At 43.4% G+C, this 21,647-nt stretch overlaps 1 protein-coding gene across 5 annotated transcripts in view; it reads right to left on the bottom strand.

Moving 5' to 3' along the window:
* KIF16B (kinesin family member 16B) overlaps positions 1-20,492 on the bottom strand; it is a 112,790-nt gene extending 92,298 nt beyond the window's left edge. Inside the window, exons 1-9 of one of the 5 annotated variants that reach the window (XM_083431444.1) lie at positions 20,310-20,492; positions 11,258-11,327; positions 9,795-9,908; positions 8,745-8,861; positions 7,930-8,027; positions 5,409-5,518; positions 3,298-3,440; positions 1,464-1,632; positions 1,229-1,360 (exon numbers count right to left, since the gene is read on the bottom strand). In XM_083431444.1, coding sequence (XP_083287570.1) covers positions 1,229-1,360; positions 1,464-1,632; positions 3,298-3,440; positions 5,409-5,518; positions 7,930-8,027; positions 8,745-8,861; positions 9,795-9,908; positions 11,258-11,327; positions 20,310-20,356 — 1,000 coding nt within the window. In that variant the 5' untranslated portion in view covers positions 20,357-20,492. Of the gene's footprint in view, positions 1-1,228; positions 1,361-1,463; positions 1,633-3,297; positions 3,441-5,408; positions 5,519-7,929; positions 8,028-8,744; positions 8,862-9,794; positions 9,909-11,257; positions 11,328-20,309 lie in introns of those variants that run through there. The other 4 variants (XM_083431445.1, XM_083431447.1, XM_083431446.1 and 1 more) reach the window with 4 other exon arrangements.
* Between the last annotated feature and the right edge of the window lie 1,155 nt (positions 20,493-21,647).

Below are 21,647 nucleotides of genomic sequence, written 5' to 3'. Positions count from 1 at the left end.
CTGCATTAATTTGGTTCACAGTTTCATTATGCAGCATTAAATATCCCACCATTCCAATTTTCTTTGAGGACAAAGGGAGGTATCCTACAAAATATGATACACCATAATTTGGACATTATCTAAACCAGGGGTCAGCAACCTTTTTTAGCCGTGGGCCAGTCCACTGTCCCTCAGACTATATTTTGGGGGGAATGAACGAATTCCTATGCCCCACAAATAACCCAGAGATGCATTTTAAATAAAAGCACACATTCTACTCATGTAAAAACATGCTGATTCCTGGACCATCCGCGAGCCAGATTGAGAAGGCGATTGGGCCGCATCCGGCCCCCGGGCCTTAGGTTGGTGACCCCTGATCTAAACAAGCAAATAATAATAATAATAATAATAATTTATTTATATCCCACCCTCCCCAGCCGAAGCCGGGCTCAGAGCGGCTAATAACAGTAAAATAATACAGCATTCTAAAATCAATTCATTATAAAATCAGTTCAACTCAAATTGATGGCAAGAGTCTTGCAGCATCTTAAAAGACTAAAAAAAAAAAGTGTCTGAGGATTTCTAATAAAGACAAAGGCAGTTTGTTCTCTGCCTTGTTTCCAACAGTGAAACAAGTTCACTTGTCCCTCCCAGAGGCAGACATTGCACAAAGTTGATGGCCCAGACCTGCCTTTTGCCTATGAATTGAGAGCGAGGCCTCATGACTAGTGGAAGTGCCCAAAGCACACATGATGCTCTTCCTCCAGTGCTTCAAGGTTGAATGTGGGGCATGAACCTTAACCTTTTTGGGGAACTTCCTCTAAGCCCTAAGTGGGGGGCTTGGGAAACCCCCCTCTTAAGTAGTCCAACAACTGGTATGGGTTTCAACTGCAGCTCCCCTGAGATGGATAGAGGCAGCAGGATCTCACCATTTATCTTCCCAAGATCTGCACAGCGGAAGAGCTGAGTGTTACATCCCTTGAGTATGTGCTTTCAGATGCCTAACCAGGGGGAAGCAGCGCATTCAATTATTCTGCAGGAGCCTGGCACTGTGTACTGACTCTGCTTTCATCTCTCCACTCTCCCGGCAGGAAATTATTCAAGCTTTGTTGTGAAGACAGCCCCATTAAAAATAGCAAACAGCAATATTGCTTAATGAGTCACTTGTAATGCCAATCAATTGGATGTATAGATAACCTTTTTAAAAAGGCAAAGCGTTGGGAATTAAGGGAACTCAGCACACACTCACTTGCAATCATTATTGTTTTAGAGTTTCCTCCTAGGCTATCTTTCAAAAGCCATGTCAAAACAGAATCCCTGTAAGGCACAAATACTTGCTTCTTCTTTGTAAGGGGGTTTGAGGCATCCTGAGATAAATCAGCTGTAAAAGAGCAAAACAAGGAGGCAACACTACCATTAGAGAGGGCTGGATAACAAGTTTGGTACTCAATTAAGTCGATAAATTAAAATAAACAGAGACTTACCTAAGGCAGAAATTACATTTCCCAGAGTAACTAGGGATTTGTTAATATTTCCTCCTTCTTTTAATCTGACACCTGTAGCTCCAGTAGCATCTGCTCTCTCACTTCCAGCAAGGTCTACCAAATGTATTTTGCTAACTGTCTCACATGGCATTTCATCATCAAACTTTGCCTACAGAAAAACAAGATGTTGGGCTATAATATGGAAGTCTACAAAGAAAGGAGGAATAGTTTCTATTTCTGTTTCTCAGTTGTAACAGAAATACAGTGGTACCTCATGTTAAGTACTTAATTCGTTGCGGAGGTCCGTACTTAACCTGAAACTGTTCTTAACCTGAAGCACCACTTTAGCTAATGGGGCCTCCCACTGCCACTGCGCCGCTGGAACACGATTTCTGTTCTCATCCTGAAGCAAAGTTCTTAACCTGAAGCACTATTTCTGGGTTAGCAGAGTCTGTAACCTGAAGCGTATGTAACCTGAAGCGTATGTAACCTGAGGTACCACTGTACAGAAAAACTAGGGGTACAACTATACTATATCATTTGCATAGCAGTTCTTTTCTATACATACAAGTAATTTACACATGTGAAATCCTTTTCCAAGACACGTAAGTGCCAGAGAAAATGGTGTGAAAGGACTTGAAATTCAATACTCTCAACATAAATATTTCCATTTGCAGCCATTGGGGGGCGGGGGAGTATTTTTGTTTACACAGAGAACTCCCATGAATAAAGTTGCATTCCAAGTCTGTCAAGATGAGAAAATAATTCACAATTTTGTTCTCCCTACTTTTCTATAGATAACAGTTAAAAAAATTAAGTTGTGCAGGTTGGGTGGAGAATTATACTAGGTAAAAGGGGAGGGGGTATTAATTTCTCCTCCCTTAGAGCCACCCCCTAAATCAAATGTATAACTCCGCAAGCCAATTTGAAAGCAACAATTAAAAAACCTGGGAGATCCTCTCAGATGCTCCATCACAGCAGAGCTTCAAAAACACATTCTCCTGTCAAAATGTTTGTGCTGGATCAAGTGAGAAAGAGCGTGTCCCCTCTCCAACACAAAGTGGTCATAACCAGAACATATACATCTTTTATTAGAAGTAAAACTGTCTTGTGAACTGCCCTCAGATCTTTTGATGAAGGGCAGTATATATATCAATTAAGCAAACAAATAAATAAGTACAATTTAAAAATAAACCTAGAGACTAATAGAGTTACATCTTAAAAAGGCTTCAGCCAAAGCACTTCTCATTTTATAAATACAACAACAACAACAACAACAACAATAATAATTTATTATTTGTACCTCGCCCATCTGGCTGGGTTTCCCCAGCCACTCTGGGCGGCTTCCAACAAAGATGAAAAATACACTAAAATGTCACATATTAAAAACTTCCCTGAACAGGGCTGCCTTCAGATGTCTTCTGAATGTCAGGTAGTTGTTTATCGCTTTGACATCTGATGGGAGGGCGTTCCACAGCACGGGCGTCACTACCGAGAAGGCCCTCTGCCTGGTTCCCTGTAACTTGGCCTCTCGCAGTTAGGGCACCACCAGAAGGCCCTCGGAGTTAGACCTCAGTGTCCGGGCAGAACGATGGGGGTGGAGACGCTCCTTCAGATATACTGGACCAAGGCCATTTACTGCATTAAGCATGTATATCTCCTTTCCAGATTTTTTTTTTGAGAGGTGGGGCATGGCAAATTTCCACTATTTAATCCAACGAGGAGTGAAAGGTCATATTTCAAGTCCCTCTTCAAACTTAGTTGAAGCTGAATTTGAGTTGCACCTAAATCTGAGAAATGCCAACAATTCGTTGTGAGCTGCTCCTTTTTGTACCTGAGTGAAGTTGACGGTGAAAATGGCATGGGATCGGCTGCTGACATCGTTCATTCCAGTTGCAGCAGTGGTCCGGTTTATGTTTCCTGCTTCCATAAGTTCTTCTACGTCACCATAATTTTGTACTAAGTGTTTGGACAAGTCTGAGGAAAACACAAACACAAGCCAACAGTTATGAGGACTGCAACCTTTAACCAACTAATAGTATTTAATCCACTGAAGAGGCATCCCCAGTTCATCAGGTAACATCTTTTAAAGTTATCCGCATCTTTGAAATAACTACAGTGGTGCCCCGCAAGACGAATGCCTCGCAAGACAGAAAACCCGCAAGACGAAAGGGTTTTCCGTTTGCAGAGGCGCTTCGCAGGACGAATTTCCCTATGGGCTTGCTTCGCAAGACGAAAAATGACGAAAAAAAATTGAATTTTTTTTTTTTGCTCCAAAACCCCTTATTTTGAATCGCTAAGCTGCTAAAAGCATTTTAGCAGCAAAACCGCTAATCCCCCACCCCTTAAAAAGCCGTTTTTAGCCCTTAAATCGCCAATAGCGCTAATAGCGCTACTCCGTCAATGGGCTTGCTTCGCAAGACGAAAAAAACCGCAAGACCAAAAGACCCGCGGAATGGATTCTTTTCGTCTTGCGAGGCACCACTGTATTTCTAAATGCAGCTCGTGGTAAAGAAAGCCTCACACAGGTGGCCATGAGTTGGCAATACAGTGGTACCTCAGTTCTCAAACGTAATCCATTCCAGAAGACAGTTTGACTTCCAATATGTTTGAAAATTGAGGCGCAAAGGGCTGGCTGCAGGTTCAATGGAGAAAATCAAAAAACACACAGCAGAAGCCATCCGACTTCCGAGGCGCATTCGAAAATGGAAGCATTTACTTCCGGGTTTTTGGCATTCGGTTTCCAAAACGTTCTGCTTCCAAGATGCTTGAAAACCGCGGCACCACTGTACTTCTTCTAAACTGGCGCTTACTGCAACAGATTCATGAACTAGCTGAAAGCAAGGTTTTGGATGCAGACAAACTGAAGGCCTCCCTTCATGTCACAGAAGGGACTCTGATCCTCCTGCTGGAGTAAGGGAGAGAGGGAATTTTTGCCTCTTCCACAGGAGCAGTTTTTGACAGGGTACAGGAAAGGGAAAAAAATCTGAAAATCATCTTCCCACCCCCTTTCCTCCAGTGGAACATCACGTGAATGGCACTCCACACATGACAAGTGTGGATCTAACTCAGGGGTCAGCAAACTTTTTCAGTAGGGGGCCGGTCCACTGTCCCTCAGACCTTGTGGGGGCCGGACTATATTTTGAAGGGGAAAAAAGTGAATGAATTCCTATGCCCCACAAATAACCCAGAGATGCATTTTAAATAAAAGGATGCATTCTACTCATGTAAAAACACGCTGATGATCATCTGCGGGCCAGATTTAGAAGGTGACTGGGCCAGATCCGGCCCCCGAGCCTTAGTTTGCCTACCCATGATCTAACTCAAAGAAAGCATTTTCCCCCCTTCTAAAATGACAATTGGTTAGTCATATGCAAATATACTGATTTAACTTATTTGAATGACTAAAATGCATTCAACTGACAAACAGCGCTAAGGATTGTGAAGTTAAAGAAAATGGGGAAACTGATCATGCCCTTTTTTCTATTGCAAAATAGTGCAGAAGCTGCATGGCAAGCTTGAATTGGCCGTATTTATTTTAGCCGAAGACATACTGCTAGACACGTTAAGCATACAGAATGTCAACGTGAAGAGAAATCTGCAGTCTTCCTAAACATTGTGTACTCTCAGGACGCTATAGCATAAATTGGAAGGGGATGGATTAAGACAATTAAGTTCTAATAAGTACGCTTCCATCACAAGTGCCTTTGATTTATAAGTGAGACCCATCATTAGTCTCAATTAGTAGGACGTCACACTCCAGAAGAAATCTTTAAAATTTTCATTGTGACAAGCTACACACAAATTAGCGCACCCAAACAGGGTTCATAGACTTTTATAACTTCGTTTACACTGGCCTTCAATTTACAACAAAGACAAATTTATACAATTAAAAATACAACTGGACGTCCAACAAACAGAAGCATCCAGCTCTTTAAATCCCACCTTCAACATAAGGACCTTCTTTCGGATGCTCACGAATTCTTAAGTTATTTGTTTTTGTAGACTTGCGCCTCAATAAATCTCTGACACGTTCATTATATATTTCCAGGTAGCTGAAACAAATATACTTTAATCAGAAGATAGTCCAAGTTTAAAAGCCTATCCATTAAAATGAATCTCACATAAGCACAACCTTCATATGTGCATTTAAGAACATAAAGAGAGCAAGGCCCATGAAGTCTAGCATCCTGTTCTCATAGTGACCAACCTATGGCCAAAACTAATCATGATTCACAGTAGAATACCATTTTAAAGGATAATCACAGTACACAGCATTCCATTGGGTCTCATTGGCTCTTAGGTATAGGCCAGTGGGATGGCAGATATTGAAATAATTCAAAGTTATTGGCTAGAGGGATCCTGACTGAAACTGTATAAAAGGTCAGTCACAGCATTGTCCAGGAGCAATGTGGTCTAGCAGTAAGCAGAAGAAGAGGTGAATCACTCAAGACAGACAGTGCAGAGAAAACTCCCAGATAGCTTCTGGCCAGAGTGAAAGCAGAAGGCAAAGTTGGCCTCAGGAAGCAAGAAGACTTCTGAGGATGCAACAGTGTGACATCTTCTTCGCTGTGTCCTGATATTCAAGTCCCTGACCAGAAAGAGGATTTCAGGGGAAGCTGAAGCCAGCCAGCCAAAGAAAGCATATGTTTTCAGAAGCTGAAAGCTGACTGTGAGTGACAGCTGGGAGACTCTGTTCATCCTTGCACTGGCCCAGCTAAGTTCCTGACCAGGGAGAAAAAACTTCTTATCCTCTAGGAGAGCTAACTGGGATGACATTAGAAACAATACACATTTAATGTCAAGCACTGCTGAAGCATTTTTTTTCCACATCCATTCCTCTTTGGCTAATTAAACAATCTATGGCCTTTTGTTTGTTACTATGTTGTGTTGTTGTTTTTATGCTGTAAACCTACCTGTGATAAAGGACTGTCTAGAAATGTATTAAATTAATATAAATAACATAAAATATGATTGTGGTATGACGTTCATCTGATCTATTACTGATTTATTATTTTCTGTAAATAAAGGATGATAAATATTAATATTTGCTTTTTTTAACTGTGTGAATGGGGATAAGATGTTGGGGTGGCAGCAGGATTGCAAGGAATGAAGAACTAGAGTATGTTTATAGCACATTTGAGGAAGGATTAGTCAACATTCTGGGAAGGTTCTGTAGGATTAAAAAATTCTCCCCCTCCATCTTCCACATTTGGTGTCACTGAAATTAGGTGTAACACCCAATTAATGAATGTTAGAAGAATGCTGGAATGAAGTTACAGTGGTGCCCCGCAAGACGAATGCCTCGCAAGACAGAAAACCCGCTAGACGAAAGGGTTTTCCGTTTTGGAGGTGCTTCGCAAAACGAATTTGCTATGGGCTTGCTTCGCAAGACGAAAATGTCTTGCGATTCCTGGGGTTTCCCCCCCTCCCCCCCTTTTCCCCAAGCCCCTAAGCCGCTTAACAGCTGTTCGCTAAGCTGCTTAACAGCTGATCGCTAAGCTGCTTAACAGCTGATCTAAGCCTCTTATCAACTGAACTAAGCCGCTAATAGCCTTTTAACAGCTAATCCGCTAATCCCTTAAGCCTTTAATAGCCACTAATAGCCTTTTAGCAGCTAATCCGCTAATCCCTTAAGCCTTTAATAGCAGCTAATAGCCGCTAAACCGCTAATAGCGCTAATCCGCTAATGGGCTTGCTTCGCAAGACGAAAAAAACCGCAAGACGAAGAGACTCGCGGAACGGATTCTTTTCGTCTTGCGAGGCACCACTGTATATGGTTTTAGCAGAAATGTTATAAAGAATTAAGCAAAAACTGATTGTTAATGGGTTAAAGTGGAAACTTTAAAGTTAGATCGTGTTAAGGTAAAAAATAGAACAAAAAATGGAGAAATGGAAAGGATTTGCTGAAATAGCTAACTGAACTAGAATACAAAAAAGGGAGGTGTGAGGAGGTCGATGAAACAAGTGAATGAAAGGTAAAGGTATGGAAATATTGGATGTGTTTTTAAATGTTTTTGTTGTTTTTTTTCTGTTTTGATGTATTGTTTTTTTTGTTTTTCTTTTACTTTTCATATTGTTTGTTAAATTGTCTTTTTATTGCTTCTTTTTTCTTTCTTTTTCTGTAACTATAAACCTCTAATAAATATTACTTAAAAAAAAAAAAAAAAAGAAATTAGGTGTAACACCCACAGTCTTTGCAGGATCTTAAATGGAATAGAAATAATAAGCAGGCCTTTGAAATAGCTATATGGGTAAAAGGTAATGTAATCCAGACTGAAGTCCTATATGAAATCTTTGCTCTGCAACTGTTTAGTTCTCTCTTCCTCCCAAACGAACATGGCCTATGAACTTCTGCAATGAACTAACCTTCCAATGAGCTGAGACATGGATAAGAAAAGGGAAGGCAAAGACAGTCAGGACAATTTTGGTTGTATACAGCCATGCAACTGCTACACAAGCATACCTGACCTCTGTCCGAAAAGAGGCTTCATTCCATCTTGTTTTTTCATTTATTCGGTTGAATAATCCTTCACAAATCCGAGGTATTAAACCGAGATCCCCCTGCAACAATGAGAGCCATTGTCATACTGCACTCTGTTTAATGCAGCCGTCACAATTTGAAAAAAAACACTGACGGAATATTCAAAGCCATAGGAATTGAGCTCCAGTCATGGAACTGGGCGTTCTCTGCTCCCCTCTACGCATCCCTGTAGTCCCATGAGCCCTGAAAATGGGCTCCGCAGAGTTGCTGAAACAAAAGGCAAAGCAGTGCGCAGCAAGGGAACACTGGCAAAAAGTACATTTTCCCCTTCTGTTTGTGGAAGGGCTCCTTCCATTTGTGGGAGACTACTTTCTGGCCCAGTTTAGAGAGTGTATCTCAGGCAGATTGAAAAATAAATAAATAAAATGAATCAGCAAATACGAATTAGTTTAGCAGGTTTATATCATGCTGCTTGAGATTAAACTTTGCGCCAGAAAGCATGCATTTTTCCCTTCCCAAGTATACAATTTGGGGGAGCCACGATGTTCACATCTGCATTAAGCATGCCCAGCTAAAACTATATCTATATCTGTGCACAACCAAATTAGGCCTTGCTAAACATCAAAATTCCTTTAAATTATTCTATTCAATCCAGAATTGCTAGAAAAATATGGCGGTTCCTTGTAACAATTTAGAATATATGTTGCTCATCTCATATACATAGAAGAAAAGCAGAACACTTTTAAAAGGCATGCATTTCTACAAAGTAAAGCAGAATTCTGAAAAGCTTTACGTACAGCATTTCCCATCATAGTATATGACTTCCCAGATCCAGTCTGTCCATATGCAAAAATACAAGCATTATAACCTTCAAAAGCAGATTTGAGGACATCACTGCCAAGGTTCTTAAATACCTGGAGAAATAAAAACAGAGGGAGACTAGCAATGTTCCATAGTATAATTAAAAGCAGAAGTTTTAATTTGTTCTCCTCAGTAGAGTATCACAACATACTATAGGAACTGCTCCCTTACTGAAGTGCATATGAAAGATGATCAGTTAAATTGTTTATGAAAAAATAGTAATTCTGTGGGTTCTCAAACAGTCTACACAGGTGTACCTTAAGATACATATGATACTGCAGAACATTAGCTTGGGATTTCTTTCCAAAGGCCACTTGCTACTACTTCATTTTACTAGTAAACAAACTAGTATGATATATGAAAAGTATTTTTTCCCCTTGAACCAATATAAATAAACAAAAATATTGCAGAAGAGCTGTGCCAAATCCAACCTTCACAATTTATCACTCAACAAACTGGATGCAGCCCAGCAGCCATAGTTGGTCTTCCATCAGAGATTCAGTTAATCTCTTTGCTGGGATCCATTCTTAGTTTTTGACCATGCCACATGGAATCACAAACTGTTTTTGCAATTCCCCTCAGGGGTCCCTTCCAACTCTACAATTCTATGATTTGGACTGCTGCTGTTTGAGACGCAAAAGCCCAAAACTTCTTTAGGAGTGCAAAACTAGTTGTGTAGTTCTTTGCATGCCCTGCTTTTGCAGGCTCCCTTGAACTGCAAGAGAACGGCAAGCTACTATGCTAATTTATATCATAGCTTTCATGGTAAATCTACTGTGTAAAGGTTTTTAGCAGCTAAATTGTTTAAAATCCTCTCCCTAACATCTATGGGAATCCAAATGTGCAGTTCTTTGTCACTAATCTATTTGTGAGTCATTCTGGGAGCTTTTTTGGCAGGTTAAAGCACTTTAAATATAAATTTTAAAAATGCACTTTGACATTATATTTTCATTCTGAAAGAGAATTACAGGTTTCTGTCTGCCTACCATTTCCTGAGATGCATAGTTTGGACTTTTTGCATCAGCTGAGAAGTAGGAGAAGTCATATGTGAATGTTTTAGTCCGTTCTCTTCCAAGGTCTCCAGTTCCTCCCTCTGGTATCTAAGAATAAGAATAAGCCAGCCCATTACCATATTGCTCCCTTAGATAATAACTACGTATGTTTCCAACATTTCTTCTGAGAGTGCAATATTATTACTGCCAATATATAATAATAATAATAATAATAATAATAATAATAATAATAATAATATTTATATGCCGCCCATCTGACTGGTTTGTCCTAGCTGCTTCTGTCAACAAATTTGATTTAAGCATAAAATAGCACTTATTGAGCATATGTTAGAAATTGGCAACTGAATAATGTCATAGTTTAGAATGCTACCCTACTAGGGCAGAATGCTTATTTTTGAACATGGCTATCATTATTGTTGCAACATAGTATCTTCAGTTTAAGGTTGTAAGAGCAAATCAGAAAGTGTATATAAAACATTTCCTAGGAGAGGTTCTGCATGTTGCAACCTAAAGGTATCTTCTCCAAAAGTGAAACTGGCTGAAAATGAATTGCTTCATAAAACTTGTATCACAACGAAAGGACACAACACCCTTCCAGTTTGATAGTTTTGACACTGTAACCAACTGCGTTTGTTTTCTTCCTTAAATTTTTAAAAAGTTACTATATCTCAAAAATATTTACAAGTATTCCAGTAGGAATAATTTTCAAGCAAAGCTTTTAATTTGTTTGAATATTTGAACCGCATTTTGTACACTTTCTTGAATTTCCCCTCTAGTTGTTTTAGTTAAAATACTTTTGGCTACTGGGCAAGAAAAACGAAGTTAATGCTGTGTTCTTAACCCCTGGCTGGAAGCATCAGAGCTTAATAGAATGTTGCAGCTGTAACCTTGCCACTTGCACCAGACAGAGGAGAAGGGGGGGGGGGGCAAAGTACAAAGGAACCCTCCCATGGGGGTGGGGGGAGTCAGAAGTAGCTTTTGCCCACCATGTGGGCAGAAACATCAAGTGCTCTTTGCCAGCAGAGCTCCCCACTAGGTGGAAGCAGCAGACCTGGGCAGGACTTAATGAAGGTTACATCACCACCCCACCCAGGTCCCATTCATCACAGTGGACTGGGAGTCTGGATAGCTCTGTTTTACAGCAAGTACAACTAACCTGGCATATTTCTTTAGTCGTTAACTAAGTAAATCCAATACGATAAATCAGGTCCCAGTCAATTTAGGGCACCTGCAAAATCTTTTGTGCAGTTTTCTAAACCAATAATTTCCAATGATAATTCTACACCAGCACTTTGTGGCAAGGAGACTTACTAATCACAAGTTCTGAAGCCATCATGACAAAACCCAGAGTTTGCCAGGAAGAGAATTAAAAAAAAAAAAAAAAGAGCAAGTAAAGCAAGAAAAAAAATATTTCTGTGATTGCTTAAAACACTCACCTTCATATTTGTAATGGTTGTTTTATTTTTCTCCATTGAAATAATAAATTTAGCATCCAAATCCTTCTCCCTGTGAAATTAACATATTACAGTAGATTAAGAAACAGTTATAGGGAGAATCTGATAGCTGTTGTCAGCAAACTAGTATTTTCTTTAATGCATTCATTTTACCATTAACTCTACTTTCATTTCTCATTGTGGAGTTTTGTGAACATTTTCTTGCCATGGCACCATGGGGGGGGGGTCACTTTTTTCGCTTTGTATCCAACTCTAATGTTTCCCCTAGTCGCTGAATTAGGCAAAGAAGTCATATCTTACAAGGGAAGGGTTGCCTTTCTCTGCCTTTTTAGGCAGAAAGCACAATAACTTGAGAGCATAAAGGTAAAGGTAAAAGGACCCGACAATTAAGTCCAGCCGTGAACGACTCTGGGGTTGCGGTGCTTATCTTGCTTTACAGGCCGAGGGAGCCGGCGTTTGTCCGCAGACAGCTTTCCGGGTCACATGGCCAGCAAGATTAAGCTGCTTCTGGCGAAACCAGAGCAGCACATGGAAACGCCGTTCATCTTCCCGCCGGTACCTATTTATCTACTTTAACTATGTGCTTTCAAACTGCTAGGTTGGCAGGAGCAGGGACCGAACAATGGGAGCTCACCTTGTTGTGGGGATTCGAACCGCCAAGCTTCTGACAGGCAAGCCCAAGTGGCACAGTGGTTTAACCCACAGCGCCACCCGCATCCCTTAACTAGAGAGCATAGCTTCTGCTAATTCCAGCTGAAAACCTGTCAACATATGATTTGGCTGAATTGAACTTGCCTGTTAAACTGATGCAATCGCAACGTAGGTAAAGGTAAAGGGACCCCTGACCATTAGGTTGAGTCGTGGCAGACTCTGGGGTTGCGGCGCTCATCTCATTTTATTGGCCGAGGGAGCCGGCTAACAGCTTCCGGGTCATGTGGCCAGCATGACTAAGCCGCTTCTGGAGAACCAGAGCAGCGCATGGAAACGCCGTTTACCTTCCCGCCGGAGTGGTACCTATTTATCTACTTGCACTTTGACGTGCTTTTGAACTGCTAGGTTGGCAGGAGCAGGGACCGTGCAGCGGGAGTTCATCCCGTTGCGGGGATTCAAACCGCTGACCTTCTGATCGGAAAGTCCTAGGCTCTGTGGTTTAACCCACAGCGCCACCCGCATCCCTTTAATGGCAACATACTTTAGGTCAACCAATCATTTTAAACAAAAATCCTTAACAAGGAAGGCGGGTTGGGAGACAGAGGACAGAGGCAGACTTGGATTCTAGGATCCAGGAACAGAAGGAAGTTCATAGAAGGAAGGACTCCCATCCCTTCCTCCTTTGCTGGAGCTGCTTGTGCCCTCTGAAAACAGCTTCCACCGAAGAATTTCCTGGGATGAAGTATGGATGCCTGTTGAGAATGGGAGGGAACCACCTAAGAATCAGGCAGCCGCATCACTCAAAGAACAGAACTCTGCTTGTTTGGGGGCAATTCCACCCTTTCCTATACCCCCCCAGTGCTCTATCCTGCATTCATTCATTCATTTTATAGCTTTTACAGTTCTAGAAACCCAAAGCAGAGGATTTAAGGGAGAATGACCAGTTCAGTTGTACTGGGTGCGGAGCCTTGGGGATGCCGCAACTAAGTTTTAGAATGGGGCATGAGAAGAAGAAGAAGAAGAAGAGTTTGGATTTGATATCCCGCTTTATCACTACCCTAAGGAGTCTCAAAGCGGCTAACATTCTCCTTTCCCTTCCTCCCCCACAACAAACACTCTGTGAGGTGAGTGGGGCTGAGAGACTTCAGAGAAGTGTGACTAGCCCAAGGTCACCCAGCAGCTGCATGTGGAGGAGCGGAGACGCGAACCCAGTTCCCCAGATTACGGATCTACTGCTCTTAACCACTACACCACACTGGCTCTAGGGAATGCCAAATTTTGGCATTGCACGGGGAGCTGGTGAAATTTGAGGCCCCTGCCACTGCCCAAAGCAGCATATATGATGTTCATGGAAGGACATCTCTCCAGGCCCAGACCAGACCTGCTTACCTTCAGCAAGGTGGTTGTGCCATGTGCCTTCAGATGACACCTTGACCCTCCAGAGAGGCATTGTAAGGAGTGCAAGCCAGTACCAAGGGGTGTGTGACCAGGGCCGTCTTAAGTATATCCGGTGCCGTGGTGCAAAGACCCCTCCGGCGCCCCACTCCCCATTTCCCAGAGTTGTCGACCTTTTCCCAAGCCTCTGCAGGGATCGCTCTCCTGCCGTGGAGGCTTGGGAGGCAAGCTGCACGCCCGCCAGCCATATGGTTGATGGGGCGCAGCTGGCGGGCGTGCAGGAGGGAAAGGGGAGGCCGCTGGCAAAGCCGCGCAGCTCCCCCACTCGCTGGGGCACCCCTGAGAGGCCGGTGCCCTGGAGCAATGAGCCAGTAAGCCCAATGGGAATGATGGCTCTGTGTGTGAATCTCTCTTTAGTGAACTTCATTCCATTCACATATCTTAGGTTCCAAGCCGGAGGATGAGATACAATTTCATCTGTCACATCCACATCTGTCACCCTTTGTTGTTTTCAGTAAAATTTACTATGTCCAACCTCCATGTGAATCATCATCTGACCTGCCACCAACTTATGATGAAGTGGCTTTCCTAGGCACCCATCTTTGCCTCAGTCCCTCCTCCTCACCAGAGCATAAACAAATAAAATCTAACACCTTGCTTTACTCGTCTAGCCATAACCATCTTCCTACTAAAATTTCATGGGTTGCATAAAGGAAAACAACTTCTTGGCTTATAACCAGCAATGACATGCGAATTCCTCAGGGATATTTCCTGGCAGCTCATATAATAAGGTAATATCTTGCAGCACAATCTTAACCATGTCTCCTCAGAAGGAAGTCCTGTTGAATTCAATGGGGCTTTTTCTCCTGGGTGAGTGAAGTTACGATTGATCATTTTCATTCTAAGGCTGCAAAGGCAACAAAACGAAGGCAAAACAATTCTGGCTAATTTAGTAAAGGGGAAAGAGCTTCCTCTGCTAAGACTGCACGGCTAATAAAGCTATTAAGGCTTGCCTTCTCATTATAGGTTTGCTATAAAATTTATCTTATTTCATAAAATTTATGCACAGCTTGATTGGTGGTGAGGTGGGGGAACAAACCCTCAAAGCAGTTCTATAGGTCAGGAACAGATAGAAGGTTTCCAATTTCCATTATTAAAAAAATCAAGGGGTGGGGATTAAAGGTACAGCAGAGTCCATCTCACAATATATAAAACACAAATGAAAAGCAGACAGGTATAATAATGCAAAATGTAAAGAAGATATACAGGTGAAGACGAAACAACTATGGAGCAAGTTTGAACAAGCAATCCACGAGGACACGGTTGAGGGAGCCGGGTATGTTTAGCTTGGGAAAGAGGCGACTTAGAGGAGATATGATAGCCATCGTCAAATATCTCAAGGGCTGTCACATGGAAGATGGCGCAAGCTTGTTTTCTCCTGTTTTGGAGGGTAGGACTCAAACCAATGGATTCAAGTTACAAGAAAGGAGATTCCAACGAAACATGGGGAAGAACTTTCTGACAGTAAGAGCTGTTTGACAGTGGAACAGACTCCCACGATAGGTGGTGGAGACTCTCCTTTCTTGGAGGTTTTTAAGCAGAGGTTGGATGGCCATCCGTGACAAACACTTTAGCTGAGTTTCTTGCAATGCAGGGGGCTGGACCAGATGACCCTTGGGGTGCCTTCCAACTTTACAATTCTATGATGGTGAAGGGATAGCTCAGTCGGTAGAGCATGAGACACTTAATCTCAGGGTCATAGGTTTGAGCCCCATGTCGGGTGAAAGATTCCTACATTGCAGGGGGTTGGACTAGATTATTCTCACGGTCCCTTTCCAACCCTATCGTTCCATGATTCTATGACACAAAGCTGCTACTGCTGAATTGCTCAATGAGATGCTGAAGGGAGGGTCATGTGACTATGCACTGGTGGTTAAGAAATTTAAATGGAAAGTGAAGATAAGTGATTATGGCCCAAACAATCCATGGGCCTCTGTTTAAGAATGATCATAAAAGCAACATATTATCTAGCAATGAAGCATAATAAAGCCAGCTGCACCACAGTGAACTCAGAACAAAAGCTTTATTTCTTGCACACAAGTCAGACAGTTTTGACTATTCAGCAGTTAACCATAACCAAGCTTCAGCTTTGAATAAGCAGCTTAACCTAGCAACTGTTTGTACTTTTGCTCATATTCTTGAGAAAGGGAGGAGCAGCAGAAACAGAGCTCAACGCTGCACCTGTCTAGCTAGTTCACCCAGTTGCCCTTATTTCCAATTTTCAGTGTGATATCTTACAATGGTCCATTAACTACTGGTGCTACTTTGTAATCCATTCTCTTGAGACAAAGTTTCATTGAAGCTGCAAAAGAGATCAGATGGGTTCAACAGTCACTCAAAATAGAACACGTCTCAGAAGCACTACCATGGAATATGGTGCTTGTGTAAAAGACAGTAGCCTGTCTATTGAAGGAGGAGGAGGAGGAGGAGGAGGAGGAGGAGGAGGAGGAGGAGGAGAAGAAGAAGAAGAAGAAGAAGAAGAAGAAGAAGAAGAAGAAGAAGAATTTATTATTTATACCCTGCCCATCTAGCTGGGTTTCCCCAGCCACTCTGGGCAGCTTCCAACAAAATATTAAAATACAATAGTGCACCAAACATTAAAAGCTTCCCTAAACATGGCAGCCTTCAGATGTATTCTAAAAGTTTGATAGTTGTTTTTCTCTTTGACATCTGGTGGGAGGGCGTTCCACAGGGCGGATGCCACTACTGAGAAGGCCCTCTGCCTGGTTCCCTGTAACTTGGCTTCTCGCAGCGAGAGAACCGCCAGAAGGCCCTTGAAGCTGGACCTCAGTGTCCGGGCAGAATGATGGGAGTGGAGATGCTCCTTCAGGTATACTGGACCAAGGCCGTTTAGGGCTTTAAAGGTCAGTACCACCACTTTGAATTGTGCCCAGAAACGTACTGGGAGCCAATGTAGGTCTTTCAAGACTGGTGTTATGTGGTCTGGTAGTCACCAGTCTAGCTGCCACAATCTGGATTAGTTGTAGTTTCCGGGTCACCTTCAAAGGTAGCCCCACATAGAGCGGATTGCAGTAGTCCAAGCGGGAGATAACCATGGAAGAGCAAATATTTAATCCTACCAGCCTTAGAAAATGTAAATGTGTTTACAAGATGGGCATATGATTTCAATATTTCTACCAACCATGGAAATAAATGCTAAGTATCCTTAGGTAGGAAAACCCAGCTCTCCACTCTGGTTTGTGCAGAGATGCAGTATTCATCACCAAAACTTTCTGAAGCCTCTCTTAACACTTACAGTAACCAAATTGCTCCCATTCCACTTTCAGTTTATAGCAGGCAGGAGTATGAAATCACGAGTCCCGAAAGTCTGGTAACTTCAGAGAAGTATTACCAAAATTACAACTCCACTTCAAATTACCAATACTTCACCTTCAACACAGTTGTTGCTACTAATAACAACTTTTTAAATAAAAGATCTCCATCTGGCAGCATCCCCTTTTCAATTAAATTCAGAAAAAACACACATCAACCAAGGTTTTGTTTTTTGTTAATCAATCTGAAATCAATAGTAATAGAAAATATTTCTGAAATTGTCAAAGTTGTTGAGTCTCAAGTAAAGTTAACATACAAGGAAGGCAAGCACTTTCAGACCCCAGAAAATAAATCAATGTTGTGGCACCAGAGAACCCCTAAACTGTGGGACATGCCCTCTTTGAAAAAAGCAGCAAATGCCCAAGGCTGTTTTGAGTTCAGAGCACATGCTTTAAGATGTATCATGTTGTGTCGCAAAGCAGCAGCGTTGTGTTCAGAGAGTAGGAATGCAACTTAGGTAACACTTATACCCAAGGATAACAATTTAAATGTTGTTAGCCGCTCTAGGGAAGAATGGGATACAAAAACAAAACAATACCATCTAAAAGTAGCTGATAGAGCATTTCTTGTGCAGTCATGAGCTGACTAGTCTGTTCTGCTTCAACAACATGGGCCACGTTCAAGGCCTTGTGTTAATTTACAGGGCCCTTAACAACATGGGTCAAGGATATCTTAAGGACTGCCTGCTCCCTTATATCATGGCCCAATCACTGAGATCTTTGGTGCTCATAACTTCTGGAAACTGTACATTCAGTCTAATGGGTCAAAGTCTGTGGATCTCCCTCCCAGCTGAGATTAGACGGCTCCTTGCTGAACTTCAGGCCCATGACCATTATTTTGTGGTTGTTGTTCCAGCAGGCATTTTAAAGTTAGTGTTTGTTTTATTGTCCCATTTTCTGTGGGTTGTTTTTTATGTACACCACTTAGAAATGCAAGTTAATCACGTGGTATATAAATATCTTAAATAAAATAAGCCAACAACGGCCAGTGTTTTGTTCAGTAGAGCTACAAGAACAGAGTTCTGTTATGCTCCAAAAACTGCAAGCAGCAGCTATGGAAAATCCTTGTTTGTGTATTTTCAAGAACTTAAAACACATTTTCAAGAAGGTTACATAAAGATAAATGCTGTGAGCTTTATTGACTTTGTTTCAAAGCAAAAGATGCATGTACCACATTTACAGATTATTTAAAACGTACTCTGCCATGATCCATATATACTGTATGCAACCACTTCTGTGTGTGTTGAGCATGTATGTGTACCACAACCACAAGATCCCACACTGCTTGAATAAGGTTATTGAGTTCCAACAGATTAAACACGCAGAACTGTTAAGGACAGAATGTTTTCTAATGCCAAGGAGAAGGATTACCTGTCCAATATCTTTTCAATCTTAGACACTCAATCTGAAATCTCATTATACTGCTTACTTCTTTCAAATTAAATTTCACCACACTAGTTTCATTCATTGAAATTATACCCCTTAAATTACCTTTTCTAAATCCTGTCAGACTGGGAAAACAACATAGTTCTACTCACAAAGAATCATACAATTTTAGAATTGGAAGGGAGCCCAAGGGTCATCCAGTCCAACCCCCTGCAATGTGTGTAGGGCATATGTATGCAGAATGATGAACAGGGTTAATTGCTTTTAGCTCCACCTCAGCTTCATGTATTATTTCAGTAACCACACATGTGAGGGGAAAACCCCAATGCATTTTCACAAGTAGGTGCTCAGCATATTCCCTACACTGGTCCCTTGCAAACTCACCCCAGAACAACTACAACTATGTAGGGAGATGCTGAGTTGTGGCACCTTCCCACGCTAAGATAACTTTCATAACAACTTTGAAACAAATAGATAACATATAGAGCTATAGAGGTGTGATAAAACCCACCTTCCTACATGTCTGGCTGACATCTGCCCTTCCAAAGAACTGACATGAACCTTTAGTGAGTTTGCAAGAAGCCGCCAGGGACAAAACGATCAATCATCACCAGTTTATACAAAAGCACAAGCTCAGCACAAAGCATCATAAAATTACTTTGGCAGAGTTTTACAGCTGGCATGCTTTATTTAAAGGGTGTGTGTGTGAACATATATGCACATTTAAGCATGTAGTGTGTACACCTCCTCAATAGATAGAACACTCTTGTTTTTAACCTCTTTGGACACCAGAAATATGTTTGTCAGTGCCTTGTATGAACAGAATTCTAAGTGTGGTGTACTGGTTAAGAGTCCTGGACAAGGCCCTGGGTTCAAATCCCCACTCAAGCATGAAACTCACTGGGCAACCTTGGGCCAGTCACTGCCTCTCAGCCTAACCTACCTCACAGGGTTGTTGTGGGAAAAGAATGGAGAGGCGTTATGTACGCCACCTTGAACACCTTTGATGAGAGGCAGGCTATAAAAACATCAAAAAACATCAACATCATGATGTTTTTAAATTTGTTTTTGTATTGTATTGTATTGTATTTTTTTCTCTTTCTTTTCTTTTTTCTTTTTTATCTTATTATTATTATTGTTATTATTATTATTGTTTCTTTGTAACTGTTGGAAAAGCAATAAACATTATTTAAAAAAGAAGATGAGAGGCAGGCTATAAAGGTGATGAATAAATAAGTAGATAAATAAAAATACATTATACTTTCCCAGATCTAATAAGTTAGGGTGACCAGATTTAAAAGGGGGGGGGGAGAGAGAGAACAGATTCTCCTGTGCCCTTTATTTGTTAGTTCCAGGGAAGAGACTCTGGCAGCGGGGGGGGGGGGAGTCAGAGCACCTCCCCAAAATGCCACAGTCACAGGAGCCTCCTTCGCACCTGGCTCCCCAACAGGCGTGACAGCACATGTTCTGCTACCCTAGCAATGAGGCTGCCAGCAAAGTTTACAGGCTTTGAACAACAGAGTTCAAAGAGACACCAAGGGTCATCTAGCCCAACCCCCTGCAAGGCAGGAAGCTTTTGCCCAACATGCGGCTTGAACCCCCAGCCCTGAGACCCAGCTATCCCAGGATGGTTTACACCGGCATCTCATCCAGCAGGGAGGCAGTTTGTCCTTTTATTACGCAGAAATGGGGCATTTCAAGCAGGTGCCCTTGTCTTGTTTTGTTTTCCTTGTGGGTGCCACTCTGCCAGAACCTCTTCCGTAGAAGGAACGAATAAAAAGGCATAGCTCGGTCGGTCGCTACAGCAGGGAGATTCCCAGTCTCAAAGTCGTGGGTTCGAGTCGCACGTTGGGCAAATGACCCCCGCCTTGCAGGGGGTCGGAGTAGATGTCTCCCAACTCTCCAATTCTAAGAAAGAGGGAAACTGTTCTCTCTTCTCAATCTCATTATACCAATTACTCTTTTTTCCGGGTTTTTTTGTTTTGTCCCCCCCGCCCCCGCCCCCAGCCCATCAATGCGCCACGACACACACCCGGGAGCTGGCAGGTGAGGGAACAAGTTCTGCGCGTGCGCGTGACAGTCGCGGCCGGGCGGGGGAGGGAAGACCCACGAGGGGAGAACGTGGGGGAAAAGCGAGCGCGGGGGGCGGAGTGCGGGAGGGGAGGGGGCGGAGGGCACGAGCTCCTCTCGCTCGGCTCTGGCTGCCTCACCTGCGGTTTATGGGCCGGACTCGGACAGCCACCTTCACCGACGCCATGGCGCCGAGACCCCCCTCCTCCCCGCCGCCGGCCGGCCTGCCTACTCCTCGTCGCTCTCCCGGACGCGGCCCGCTCCGCCCGGCGGCTCCCCGCGCGCTGCCAAAGGCCGCCCTCCGCCTCGCCCCGCCCTTCAGCCGCCCCGCGCGCCGCTTTCGACTCCCGCAGCACCGCCCTGCAGCGCCGGGCGCCGATGGTGTAAGGGTGCCGCCGGCGGACAAACACCGCCGAACGCGTTGCGCGATCACCCGCCTGGCTCGGACCCTGGGGAGGACCCAGCGGCTCTCGGAGGCGCGCGAGAGAAGCGGGGTAGGGGGTGGGTCAGGCCCAGGTTAAAGCGGCGGGAGGGGGGGATGATAGAATCGTAGGCTTGGAAGGGGACCCCAGCCCCCCTGCAAGGTAGGAATATGCACACACGCACATGGCGATCGAATCTGCAACCTTGGCATTATCAGCAAGCGCCACAGGTCTGGGCAACCGAGGTAAAATGCCAACAGCAGGAGTTGGAAGGGACCTCCTGGGGTCATCTACGGCCAAGCCCCTACAAGGCAGGAATATGCACACACACATACACACACAGATTGAACCTGTGCAATGAGTGCAATGAGATTGAGTGTTGGGGGGGGGGAGGCTCGGTTAATTTCATTGTACACAGGTGGCGCTGTGGGTTAAACCACAGAGCCTAGGACTTGCTGATCAGAAGGTTGGCGGTTCGAATCCCCGCGATGGGGTCAGCTCCCGTTGCTCGGTCCCTGCTTCTGCCAACCTAGCAGTTCGGAAGCACGTCAAAGTGCAAGTAGATAAATAGGTACCGCGCCAGCGGGAAGGTAAATGGTGTTTCCGTGCGCTGCTCTGGTTCACCAGAAGTGGCTTAGTCATGCTGGCCACATGACCCAGAAGCTGTACGCCGACTCCCTCGGCCAATACAGCTCGATGAGCGCCGCAACCCCAGAGTTGGCCACGACTGGACCTAATGGTTAGGGATCCCTTTACCTTTACACAGGTTGTACATTGACAATAAAGATATTATTATTATTATTATTATTATTATTACCTGCAACCTGGCCATTAACAGCAAGTGCCACAGTTCTGGTAAAACATCAACAGCAGCAGGAGTTGGAAGTGGAACCTCTGGGTGTCATCGAGTCCAGCACACACACACCCCAGGCAAGGCAGGAATATGCACACCCACCCATGGGGATTGAACTTGCAAGCTGGGCATTATCAGCAAGCGCCACAGGTCTGGGCAACTGTGGTAAAATGCCAGCAGCAGGAGTTGGAAGGGACCCCCCA

This window comes from Podarcis tiliguerta (assembly GCF_965153285.1).
Source record: "Podarcis tiliguerta genome assembly, chromosome: 3".
NCBI classification, from domain to species: Eukaryota; Metazoa; Chordata; class Lepidosauria; order Squamata; family Lacertidae; genus Podarcis; species Podarcis tiliguerta.
This window is presented reverse-complemented; position numbering and strand designations above follow the sequence as displayed.